Source organism: Rousettus aegyptiacus, unplaced genomic scaffold (assembly GCF_014176215.1).
Source record: "Rousettus aegyptiacus isolate mRouAeg1 unplaced genomic scaffold, mRouAeg1.p scaffold_m13_p_2, whole genome shotgun sequence".
In the NCBI taxonomy this organism is placed as follows: domain Eukaryota; kingdom Metazoa; phylum Chordata; class Mammalia; order Chiroptera; family Pteropodidae; genus Rousettus; species Rousettus aegyptiacus.
Window position 1 is genome coordinate 152,531,250 of NW_023416295.1, and position 12,193 is coordinate 152,543,442.

Consider the following 12,193-nt stretch of genomic DNA (forward strand, 5'->3'; position numbering starts at 1 on the left):
GGGTAATCCAGTTTAGCATTCATTGATACGACATGTCCACCTTTACTCCTCTCAGAGGACTCTATAATGCAGGGAAGAGGACACCAAAAACTCACATTGTTGCAATAACAAATACCTCTGCAAGTCAGTGCTACCACCTTTCAATGTACACAAACCAAAAATAACTACCAGCAAGAACATTTAGACGGCTCCCAATTCTTTCTCTTGACCTGATATCTAATAGTCTCAGTTTAATCACTCTCCAACTGAGATTCTGATGCTTACTTAGATCATCTTCAATAAGCACTGTAGTATAAGAAGGTCCAGCTTAAACAAACACCATCGCTATGTTACCTACTCCAGGACACTCCTGAAGCTGAGCTTCCCCGGGGCTCCTTGGAGAAAACGCCCGGCATTTGGTTGTGCCCATTACGCTGGAGGAAACTGGCTTGAGCTTAGGAGACTGCAGGGAAGGATGTCTGGATCTCTAAGGAGGCTCTGAAATCAGTTCTCCACCTGTTTGTCTGTTACAGATGGAGTTCCCGAAGGGCTTCTCTGGCCAACGGACATTCCTATCTGCCGTCCTCAACCTGCTATCACTCAGCCTCTCCACAGCATCCCTGCTCAGCAACTACTGGTTTGTGGGCACACAGAAGGTGCCCAAGCCCCTGTGCGGAAAAGGTCTGGCAACCAAGTGCTTTGACATGTCAATGCCCTTGGATGGGGGCAGCACCAACACATCATCCCAGGAGGTGGTACAATACAGCTGGGAGACTGGGGATGACCGCTTCTCCTACCATGCCTTCCGGAGTGGCATGTGGCTATCCTGTGAGGAAACTGTGGAAGAACCAGGTAGCTTCCTCCTGTCTGGTTCCCACCCTCTCCCCCAAAGGGATCTTACGCAGGCAAAGAACCAGTGGAAAGTACACAGCACTCTCCCGCACCACACCGGCCGCATCCCAACCTCGGCATCTCCCACCTCTGTGTCCTGTCTTCTTCTTAGGACTCCCTTTCAATCAGGCCAAAAGTCCATCTGGCTTTTCACCTCCTGTCTGTCTAGTGGATTTGCTGGTTTAAAATATCATTCCCCTTAAAGGGTTTCATTTAGACTTTCTTTCAACATTGTTTCCATCCTCGTAAACTAGAATTGCTGTTTAGAGACAAAACGAGGATAGATGACTGTTACAGAAAAAGCCCTACCCTGCCCAGCTCTGACCTCATATGTAATGTATAACTTCATTTCTACAGGCCTTGCTTCTCTCGCTAGTGAGATGGAAGAATCAGAGTAGGTCACCTTTAAAGTCCCTTCCTCCCCTTCCCCCTCCAAAAAGGTTTTCTCATTCTAAGTATTACTGTTATAATTTAAAAGGTAGGAGAACTGAAGCTCAGAGAGGGTAACCAGATCCTGTAAGGACACCTTTGGGGAGCTGGAAACAGACCTCCCCCGCCCCCCGCCCCCGGCCCTGGGCTCCTGCCGCTTGGTGTACACTCGCAAAGTGGGCATTGTGCCGGTATGCATCAGTTAGCGTGTAGTTCAGGACAGGAGCAGTTCGACTAAGGCCACCCCCACCCCTTCCCTGCTTGAAGCATTCAGAGGTCACCTGGTAGTGAAGTTTATCTAAAGCCCAGAATCTTGGACAATTTGCAATCTGCTACTTCTCCGGATTTGGGCTAAGGAAAAAGAGGAGACAGAAGAGGAATATAAACGTGTGTGAATTTACATTTATATTTAAGTTATTATTGTGCCACTCGACAGAGCTCCAACCCCAGTCCCAGCGACAATGGAGAGCCATTCCTACCCGTGGAACAGCGGCAGCAAACGGGGTTGGTTAACACTAGGTCATTAATTAACTCTTCCTGACACAGGAACAGAAACAGTCCCTGTGTAGGCACTCTCAGGGAAACGTACACTTCTTCACTATCAGGAATTTAGGAGACAGAAATTAATCCTGGTGACTTGTCTCTGCCATGCACTCCTAACTGCTTTCAAGAAGAGACATTTAGAGCCTGCCCTACTACATGCGGGGCAGGCGCCATGTGGGAACAAACAGCGACGCCAGGTATGGGAGAGGGGGAAGGAAGCGTTCCTCCCGGCTGTCCACGGAAGCACCTCCATGAAACTGGCCCTTGTCTGTTTCAGGGGAGAGGTGCCGAAGCTTCACTGAACTCACACCACCAACCGAGAGAGGTGAGAAAGGACTACTGGAATTTGCCACGTTGCAAGGCCCACGTCACCCCACTCTCCGATTTGGAGGGAAGCGGTTAATGGAGAAGGCTTTCCTCCCCCACCTTTCCTTGGGGCTTGCGGCAAGTATGTGGGTTTGATAACCAATTTAGTTGTCATTGAGTCTGGGGCTTCTCTGGATCTAAATTGTTCTGTGATCTCCTGCTCTCTCTTCTTCTGAGCCCCACAGAGTGACACGAATTCCCTCTAGAGCTGACTTTCATTCATATGCAGGAATGCAAAAAAGGAACAGCAGGGACAAAATTCATAAATAGAAAACCACCAACAGCTCTAACCTACTCTTGTTGCCAAGTAACCATGTGGAAAAGCTTAGGTTTCTCCTTTTCGGCTCCAACAATTTTTTTTTTTTTTTTTTGTAAAGTGAGAGAGAGGGAGGGAAGAAACAAAACTGATTGTCCAAAATGAAATAAGGAATAAGAGAAACAAAAATAATAAATCGCAATGTTATATCCCTGCAAGACTTTGTGAAAATTAGATTTCTTCTCGAATCTCCCTAACAGTATTTACGGTCAATCAGGTTTACTTGATTATGTATTATTGGGTACTGAGTAGAGTGAGAGCTGTGGGGTGATAGCAAAGAACCCCAAATTAAGGAATGCCTCCACCTGGTTTCAGCTCCGTCTCATTCTCCCTTCTCTGATGCTGTGTGAGGCTTAGCTCTTCTATCATTTGTTCACCATTTGTTATTTAACTGACAGGGTAAGAGTTCTTCTTCCTCTGCTTTCCAACAGAGATCCTATGGTTATCAGTGGGAGCCCAATTCGCCTACATTGGACTTGAACTCATTAGCTTCCTCCTGCTACTAACGGACTTGCTGTTGTTCACTGGGAACCCTGGCTGTGGGCTCAAGCTGAGCGCCTTCGCCGCTATCTCTTCCGTCCTGTCAGGTGAGCACCCCCAAAGCTGGACAGGGTGGGTGTCCTCCGCTGCCCCTGATGCACTAGCTGGCAGTCTGTCCAGAGGGGAGGAACGAGGAGCCCAAAGACAACATAAAGAATGGAGGCATGAGATGCATTACAGGCGTCTTTCATTTTAAATTGAAATAACGTGAAGCTTTATATTAGATCATTATATACTTTGCAAAATGATACATCTCTAGGTTTTTCTTCATTTGCAAGTTTTCTCAATATGTTTGCTTTTTAGTTGTAACATACACATAGCTTCTTAAGACTGTTGGCTAAAGTAAGAGATGTATATATAAGATTAAGATTAAAGCTCACACTGGGGGTATGGGTGGAAAGAAAAGTGAGCAGCAGCCCTGGATGCAGAAACTTCCTCAAAAGCTCTAAACCTAAAGTCTGGTACAGCCTTCTGCAAAGATAGGCATTCGAGAAGCAGCCCCCATCACGTATTAGTGTTCTGGAAATGTGCTGGCATTTAGGTGATGGAACGCCTCAACACAGGCTGCACTTGATACAAAATGAGGAGGTTGCTCCAAGATCACATCCCCTGTAGACAACAATGCCAGCCTCTCTCTAAGGGTGCCACCTTCCTGTTCCCTCTGTAGGCCTTCTGGGGATGGTGGCCCATATGATGTATTCACAAGTCTTCCAGGCAACTGCCAACTTGGGTCCAGAAGACTGGAGGCCACATGCTTGGAATTACGGCTGGGCATTCTAGTAAGTCTTTACCATCTCCTGAACCCTTTAGCCAATCTTCATTAGATGTGCTCCCCTCAACTAGATGCTGGCTCCATGTCCTTCTGCCTTCCCTTCATCCCTCATCCCAGAGGCCTGTCAGTCAAAGAGAGGCCTGGACCATCAGGCCACACCCTTTCTTCTCCTAAGCTTCTGAGCTGGCACAGAGAGTATTCCTCTAAGCTTGTTTTGTGAGACTGTTGTCCAGTTTTTCTGCTAGTACAGCTACAGCAATTACTTCTTCTCCTGATGAGTAAGTTGCCCTTGATAAATGAGACTGGTTTAGTATGGTTTATGGAAATGATGCTCTATATTTTATATATATGATTTGAAGCATTGGAGGACAGAGAAACAGAGAATTAGCCTTGAAATGTGGATTGAATTCCATTCCCTGTGAACTGCTTACTCTTCTCCTATAATGGAAAATAACTTCTTCCTACCTCCACTCCACCCAACTGTGTTAGAAATAAAACTTCCCTTACCAGTCATTCTCTAACCCTTAAAAAACTAAGTGGTCAGTTATTTTAGGTTTCTCTTAAAAAAAAAAAAAAGAAAGAAAGAAAAAGTAGCAACAATGACAAAACTGCAGGGAGGGTAAATATCCTCTTTGTTTGAGAGCTCCTCACTTTCCTCCTTGAAGAATACTCTATTCTCTGACTTGGACTTATATAACTGTCTGGATAAGCACCAAGTACGTTAACAGTGTGAAAAGACAGCACTGGGCTCAAGTTTCCACACTAAAAGAGGCAATATGGAAACCCATACGTGTCTGTTCTGTGATCCTATCCCTTTTCTAATGGTAGAATGTGTGCTATTTGATTCAGGGGTCTTTGGTCTACTCCACCAGCTGCCACATGAGCTGAGCTCATTTTCCAGACCCAAAATTTTTCACTTTTTGTCTGCCTTCAAGCCATCCTTGGCATTACCACGGCGAAGCTCAGACTATAAAAGTCCCATCAGAAACATCCCCAGCTGGAGTCTACTTAGTCTGTCAGAGGCAACAGACAGGAACATGCAGTCCCAGCATGTGGCCTGGCTTTCACCATCACTTGGCCTCACAAATTCCTTCATTAACCACACACAACTTCCTGTTTCCTGGGCTTCCCAGAATCGTGGGGAAATTTAGGGGTTTGACTATCCAGGTTTTACGACTGTGTTTGAGAAAGTTCCCTGGTATCCCTCCTTCGTGGAATCCATCCAGCTTCTCTTGCATCCACTATAAACTCCCTTAAGCTGAGAACAACGTCCTTTTCATAATAGGCAAATTCTACTAGTGTAAGTTACAATACCTCCAGCTTTGTAGTAAAAGTTTCTTAAACTGCTCTCACAGACTCAACTCTGTGGGCTGTTAAGACTGCTAAGCTCAAAACAAAGGAAGATGGAGGATGACTCCAGCGTCTTGAGTGAAGGGATGGCTCTGCTGGGGTAACAGGGGGCTATTACATTGGGCTGTGTCCATCGTATACACTGGAGCTGCAGGTCTGTGGAGAGTATACAAGGGTAACTGCAGCTTGAAAAAGAGCAGTCAAAAAATTGTGTGCATGTGTTTATACATACATACATACATATCATTATCTATATCTATATATATGGATATAGATATATATATAATGTAGGGATATAAAATAGGTACACCAAGTATTAAAAAGCACGGTACTAATAAGTAATCAATTCAACTCCTACTCTGACTTTAACACTACACGAGTTTCCCTTTTACCACAAAACATCCAGAGTGAGCCCCACGCCAGACCAGATTCAGTTCTCTTGCCCACTTACCTGAGACGTGGTGGAAGGCAGCACAGTCAGGCCGCTAAATCCCTACAAGGCAGCAGCCCAGTTTATTAGTAGGAAGGAATCGCAGCATTTTCCTTGCAAACCTGTGAGAAAGATTCTTACCGTCCAATTTTTTTTGTATGTTTGTTCGTCCCTAGCACAGCCTGGGTTTCCTTCACCTGCTGCATGGCATCGGCTGTCACCACCTTCAACACATACACCAAGCTGGTGCTGGAGTTCAAGTGCAAGCACAGTAAGAGCTTCAAAGGAAACCTGAGCTGCCTACCACATCACCACCAGTGTTTCCTCCAGCAGCTGTCATGTGCGGCCCACCCGGGGGCTCCTTTAACCAGCTACCACCAGTACCACAGTCAGCCCATCCGCTCTGTCTCCGAAGGTGTCGACTTCTATGCAGAGCTACACAACAAGGGATTCCAACAAGGCACCAGCCAGGGGCTAAAAGAAGAGCTGGCTGGCTCATCTGTAGAGGAAGAACAGTGTTAGGAGTACGCGGGTTTGGAGAGCAGTCTGAGCCCTACTTTACATGTTTGTTATCAACATGTGCTTAAGCCGATCGATGTCTGTTTCTTGAGCAAGGTTTTTAGAGGTTAAGAATAAGGGTATGTTAAAGAGCAAGTTCGAAGGGGAGGTGCCGGGGTGCCACTGCTCCCCTTCCCTTCACAGCTGTCTCCTTCACCATCCCCCCTGTCTCACGGGGTCACAATTCCCTTCTCTCCTTGTTATGTGCCATGTTCTGGGCGAAGCAATGGAGCTAAAAAGAGGAGTAACATGCAGTTCCTGCCCTTTAAGGGTTTATCGACCTGGTCGTCTATCTGGGATTTGGAGAAATGGAGGAGAGCAAATCAACGGTAGGCGACTGTGGCTCAGCTTCCCCTGGAGCACTTGAATTTCCTGGAAGTCCCAGAAGACGAAGGCACTGCCTCTTATACGTCCTGCGTCCACACAGTGGGGAGCCAATGGAAATTTACTGAAAAATTATCTTAGAAGCCATTAGGAGACTAGTTTAGGTGAGAAGGCTCCTACCACATGCAGGGACAGGCCCACTCCCAGAAACGGCCCACCAAGGCTGTTCAGATAGAACTATGGTTCCCCAGTAGAGAAGCATAAGGGAGACTTCCCTAGCGAACAAAGCTGCGCATACACTTCTCTCTGGATCCCCACCTTCTCAGCCATCCGCTCGCCCTTTCTCTTTTCCACAAGGGAAAACACACCATCCTGGATGGCTAAGAAGAATGAGAGTGGCACACAAACGTGTTCCTACACATAGTATTTATTTGTTCTGTAACAATTCACATTTTAAATAGTACTTCCTGACAATATACCAGCTGGCTCCTCTTAAATATGGGCAATAAGGACAGCAATTCACATTGAAGGGCTTGGTATCACCATACCACACTAGAAGGGTGAATAGAAGCCATCTGGGGGACGGGGAGGATGTGGGCTAGGATGGCAGAGGGGGGAGTCTGTAGGGGAAGGAGAGAGAGACTGGGAAAAGGAAGACCCCTGCATTTGCTAGTCTGCTATCATTACTACTTCTAGGTAGTTGTCCTATTGCCGTTGCTGGCAACCTCACGCTGAGAAGGGGGAAAGCAAGCAGCACACTTCCTATCTCAGCTCTCCGCGTGGGTGGATGCCTACAAGGAAAAGAAAGTACGGGGAAACACTGGACAAGAACCCAGCATCCACATTGGTCAGACGAAGCTTCCTCAGTCTCCAGCCACCTTTTACACCCTCTGCACTGGCTGCAAGAGGGAGAAGAAGCCTAATACCTGTACTGTGATTAGCAAAGGGATTCAAATTTATCCCAGTCAAAACAATCTATGTTATGTTACTTTGCAAACTCACCATGAAGAATTTAGGGACATCATGTTTTTCTAGCTTCCTCTTATGTATTTCTGGGACTCATTCAGCATAAACAGTCTTCTGTCCAAAACAATCCCTTCAAATCAGGTCCTCAGAAAACAACTTTGTACTTTATTCCTGCCTAACGTGGCTACCTTCCCAGAGAGCCCCAACATGGTCGAGAACCAGGTTTAGGCCTAGGTAGTTCGGCCCAGGCCTCAAGACCACCACCCCGGTTTTAGGTATTCAGTCAATTATAAATTAGTCCTCAGAACTCTCTACTAGACCAAACTAGATTCTAGGCTCTTCAAACCCTAGAAGTGAATGTGGAATCATCCCCATGCTCTCAGATATCCTGTAACTGTTTCCTCCGAGTTTACAATTAGCTTGGCCCACGCATTCCTTCCAAAGTGTTGGAACAAAATGTGCTCTGAGGGGCTTAAGGCGGGGGGTGCCCGGACAGCTGGGAAGGCCAGGCTGCAGGCCAAGCAGCGTGCCCGCGTGGAGCTGCTGCTAACACACTTCCGTGATGGCATAATCCTGCTACTGAGGCAGTTCACACACATCCCTGTCATTTGGGATCCCTAATTTTCTGTAATCTCTAAGTTTTATGGAATCCCTTTATTAACACAAGCTAAAAAGATACAGGCTCAAGGAAAAAGAGAACCTGAGTTGCATTTGGGGATGAACTATCAGAATTATTCAAGAAGGAAAGCAGTTCTCCACCAGCTAACGAGACATTTTCAGCTAAACAATGACCTAAAAGTTTAGCAGAAGAGAACATAATAGAAGTAATGTATTTATATAGAATAAGGGAGATTTGTAGGAGAAAATTCTAAAGAACTTAACCAATTATAAAAGTTATAGTATTTACATGAGAATTTTTCTTAAATACAATGCTTCAAAGGCTCTAACAAGGAAGAAGACATGCAGGGCGAAACGGCTGCACACTGGACTTGTGGAGCAGAAGTCCAGAAACAGCTTTGCTCTCGTCAAGCAAAGTAAACTATCCCTGAATAGAAGAGAGCAAAAGAGAACAAAGGGAGGACGCCCAGGAGAAGATGCTAAGAAAGCAGAGCAGAGATGAAGCAGAGATAAGGGTGTCTGCCTCAGTCGTTCCTGACTTCTGGTTTTTCTCTAAGCTGAGGACAGTGTACACATGAGCACTTCTGGAGTTACTGCAGTAAAAAAGATGACTGGCAAGACAAAGACACGTAGTAACACATGGACCTCGTCAGAGGTGGGTCACTGAAGCTATAGTTTTCTTGCTCCCTTTCTGAGAGGAATATCATTATTATTCTTATGGTCACTAAACATATAGAAATAGAAAGTGTGAGAGGAGAACAGGACACATCAGACAGAGGAGAGATGAAAATGATGGGATGGCTGACTCGGTCTCTCCCCTCCGGGCTTTCTCACTGCTGCTAAGGTTGAGAAGAAGCTAAGGAACAGGTGGGGAGAGAATAAGTAGAGAAATGATCAGTGACCCTAACATTAGAGGCAGGCCATCCGGAAGCCTCAAGATGACCAAACAAACCAAATGTATTTCAGAAGAACCAGAAACTGGGTGCCTGGAGCTTAGGAAATATCTACAAAATATTCCATCGCAATGCTAAAAAAATATATACACGGCTTAACACAAAATTAAATGTTCCAGTGGAGAACGTCACTGAAATTTCCCAGCAAGAGTTTATAAATTAGACATACAAAAAATAAAACACTTATAAGATTCACATTTCCAAATTATCCACACAGAGTACCTAGAGGGTGTTAATGCAGGGATTGAAAAGGTAGGTAAAATACCCCAGCCACATGGCTCGCGCCATGATCGAAGAACTCCAACATGCCTTCCCAAGTGCTTTGCAACAACCACGCAGAGGTGGTGCGATGAGGATGAAGACGTCTTCCTTCTCTCCAAAGAACTGAATTTACACTGACAGGAGAGACGCACAGCCATTCTGTTCACTTCTGAGACCAAAGATTCCATCAGACGACCTGGGGGAAAAGGTGTAACTATCAGCCGCTTTCATTTTTTTCATGGTAGAGAAATGGAAGAAACCTAAAGGTCAAGATATTCCTCTATTTTCCTGTCCTTTTGTGTAATCCCAATGGCTTGTAAGTATTCCTCCAGAAAGGCCTAGACGTTTATCTTTTTCCATGTTAAGCTCTTAAATTTTGACCTAGATCACTGTATTGGGGAGGGGGAGCTTTAGTATTTGAGCAAGATAATTCTTTGTTCTGTGTAACTGCCACAAGCCCTGCATGTTAGCATCACTAGCCCCTACTCAGAAAATACCAGTTGTATCCACCCCTGTCAGTCACTGGGACAACAAAAACCATGACCCCGCATTTCCAAATGCCTGAAAACAACTGAGTAACATTTCTCAACGATCATGAAGCACCCTTAGAAAATAGTCCAAAACAACTGGTTCTTGGTATCCAGCTACTCAAGAAAGCTCCCACTTTTCCTATTTTCTAAGAGCAAAGTTGAGGTTGGTATTTGTCCTAAACCCTCAGTAGTAACCAAATATGTCTGTCGGAAGCTTCACCTGCAAGGGAGAATCAACAAACTTTATCCTAGAGAGGAATCTTCGCAGTTCCCCCCGGCCAATCTTGGGGGTGGTCTCCTTTAGTTGGACCATTTGGCCCTCCATCAGTGCCCACCGCAGACTAAGCTTGCTGACCACCAGGGGTGCCGGATGGCCTTCGGAGCTTGGCTCTGTTGTTCTGGTAACATAAAAGGCGTCTTTCCAGAGGTCGTTAATTCCAACTGAAGAAGGACAAAAACAAGAGCAGTTAACAAGGAAAAATTCCACCAACAGGAGAGTGGTTTGATTCAGCAACTAGATTCATTCATTCGTTTACTCCTTCATTAGCTGATACAAAGAAGTTTACTGAGCACCTAAAACATGCCAGACACTGTGCCAGACAATGGGTCCATAGTGGTGAAGGACTGAATGCCAGCAAAGCAGCACATTTTTCTCAGTCTTCGTACCTTTTTATCTCTGAAGCTGTTTCTAAGAAAGCCCCATATCGGGAAAGGAGAGGATACATCAACTCTGGTGACCATTCAGTAGAAAAATGAGCACAACGAATGAAGTTCTAAGACTTCCTAGACTGTCAGTGCATGGTCACGTAAGCCATTCATTACCTCTTAGCGTTTATTTTGCCTCATCTTCAAACTAGGTGTTGTAATAAAGATGGTCTTGATTCTTAATTACTGTTATTTAATGTTCACTGAATGACAATATTTTATACTAATAATGAAAAATAGCTCATTTAGATCCAACCATGGGATTTTGCAAGCTGACACCTCCCATATCCCGGCCCCTCGCCACACACAAAGCTATTGGACAGGTATGCTTACAAGTTCCAGATCAGCTGTTCTTCCCAATGTATCCCAATGAACTGAGTCACAAGCATTAGCTTCAACTTCAAGGCAAGTAAGTTTGTAAGGAGAAAGCAAGTCTTCGAATGGCAAGAGAATACAGAAAGAAGTAAAGGAAATGCGGTGGTCTGCTCTTCCTGTCCCTGCCAGGGGAGGACTCCCCCATCCTCCCCCAGCAGGGACAGGAGATTCCCTTAGACCGGCCCAAGGCAGCAGTGGCTAAGTTTCCAGGGCTTCGGTTTCCTGTATCCCAATTTTCCTACGTGATATATATATATATGAAGTAGAAAGATACTTTTTAAAATGTTAACAGCGGTGATGAGTGCTCAGAGTATGGGCAATTTTTCTTTTTCCCTTTGATTTTTCTCCTGGGTGCCATTTCTATGCAATAGGCGTGTTTACTTTTATTTGTCAAAGGAAAATCTCCACTGATCCTAAACCGATACCCTGAGAAAACATTCCACCTCCATCATCTCCATCACTGTCAGTTCTAAGTCCTGAGCAACTAAAGGGTCAAGAAACTACACTTATTTGCATTCCCGGCCCCTGGCGCAGTGCCTGGCATACAGCTGACACTCGGTAAACACCTGCTGAGTGAGTGCCTGCGTGAATCACTACCAGTCCTTTGGGAAAGAGACCAAGCTTTCCCCTCAGCTTCCAGCATAGTCAGAAGATATGGGTCCTCACCCTATGAGCCTGGAGCCCCTCCCAGAGGGAATACTCTGGCAATGGTCCCAGGCATCGGGGACACCAGAGAAACTCTGACTGGCTCCGCACACACACCCTGCTGTCATCTGAAAGCACATGTCCCTCCCTTGGTAGGACAATGTATCCTCACACACAACCAGCACCTGCCTCGTGTGTGTATACTGACCCCCACCAGCACTGAGACTGACCCTCTGAAGCCGTCACTGTGCCCGTGGCATTGGCCAGATCCAGAAGAATCGAAGGAAATGTTGGATGCAGGAGGTAAAGGTGGTGAAGGCTGAATGGCTCAGTTCCTGGGATGGCATCCTGACAATGAGAAGCAAAAGGAAGAGCAAAAGTAACTCTGCATTCCCACACGATGGTCTTCAGATGAAAAGAGCAGAGGACACAGTGACTGCTAAGTCCTCTCCGATACTAAGACCTGATACCAACTACAAGGATGTGTTAGAAACTCCCATATACAAGAAACATATTTTGAAAAGCTCTAAACCCTGACTAATCTTCAAACCCTAACTTCAAACCACTATAGCTAGAAAATGCTTTCTCTCTTATAAGGAAAAAAAAAAAAAAAAAAGGAAATTTATACACCCCAGGAGAGAA

At 45.5% G+C, this 12,193-nt stretch overlaps 2 protein-coding genes across 2 annotated transcripts in view; one reads left to right on the forward strand and one right to left on the reverse strand.

Annotated features, from left to right (window-relative positions):
* The first annotated feature begins 509 nt into the window (after positions 1-509).
* On the forward strand, positions 510-6,202 carry LOC107508604 (germ cell-specific gene 1 protein). Its single transcript, XM_036237027.1, is given in 6 exon segments — positions 510-831; positions 2,120-2,290; positions 2,956-3,175; positions 3,177-3,226; positions 3,732-3,843; positions 5,793-6,202. Coding segments are annotated over 6 exon segments (1,218 nt in total). The 5' UTR covers positions 510-512; the 3' UTR covers positions 6,139-6,202.
* Positions 6,203-6,909: 707 nt separating this feature from the next.
* The window catches only part of FAM234B (family with sequence similarity 234 member B), a 32,385-nt gene continuing 27,101 nt past the window's right edge, over positions 6,910-12,193 (reverse strand). Inside the window, exons 11-13 of the mRNA XM_016140528.2 lie at positions 11,782-11,899; positions 10,047-10,267; positions 6,910-9,492 (exon numbers count right to left, since the gene is read on the reverse strand). Of these exons, the coding sequence (XP_015996014.2) occupies positions 9,484-9,492; positions 10,047-10,267; positions 11,782-11,899 (348 nt within the window). The 3' untranslated portion in view covers positions 6,910-9,483. The remainder of the gene's footprint in view (positions 9,493-10,046; positions 10,268-11,781; positions 11,900-12,193) is intronic.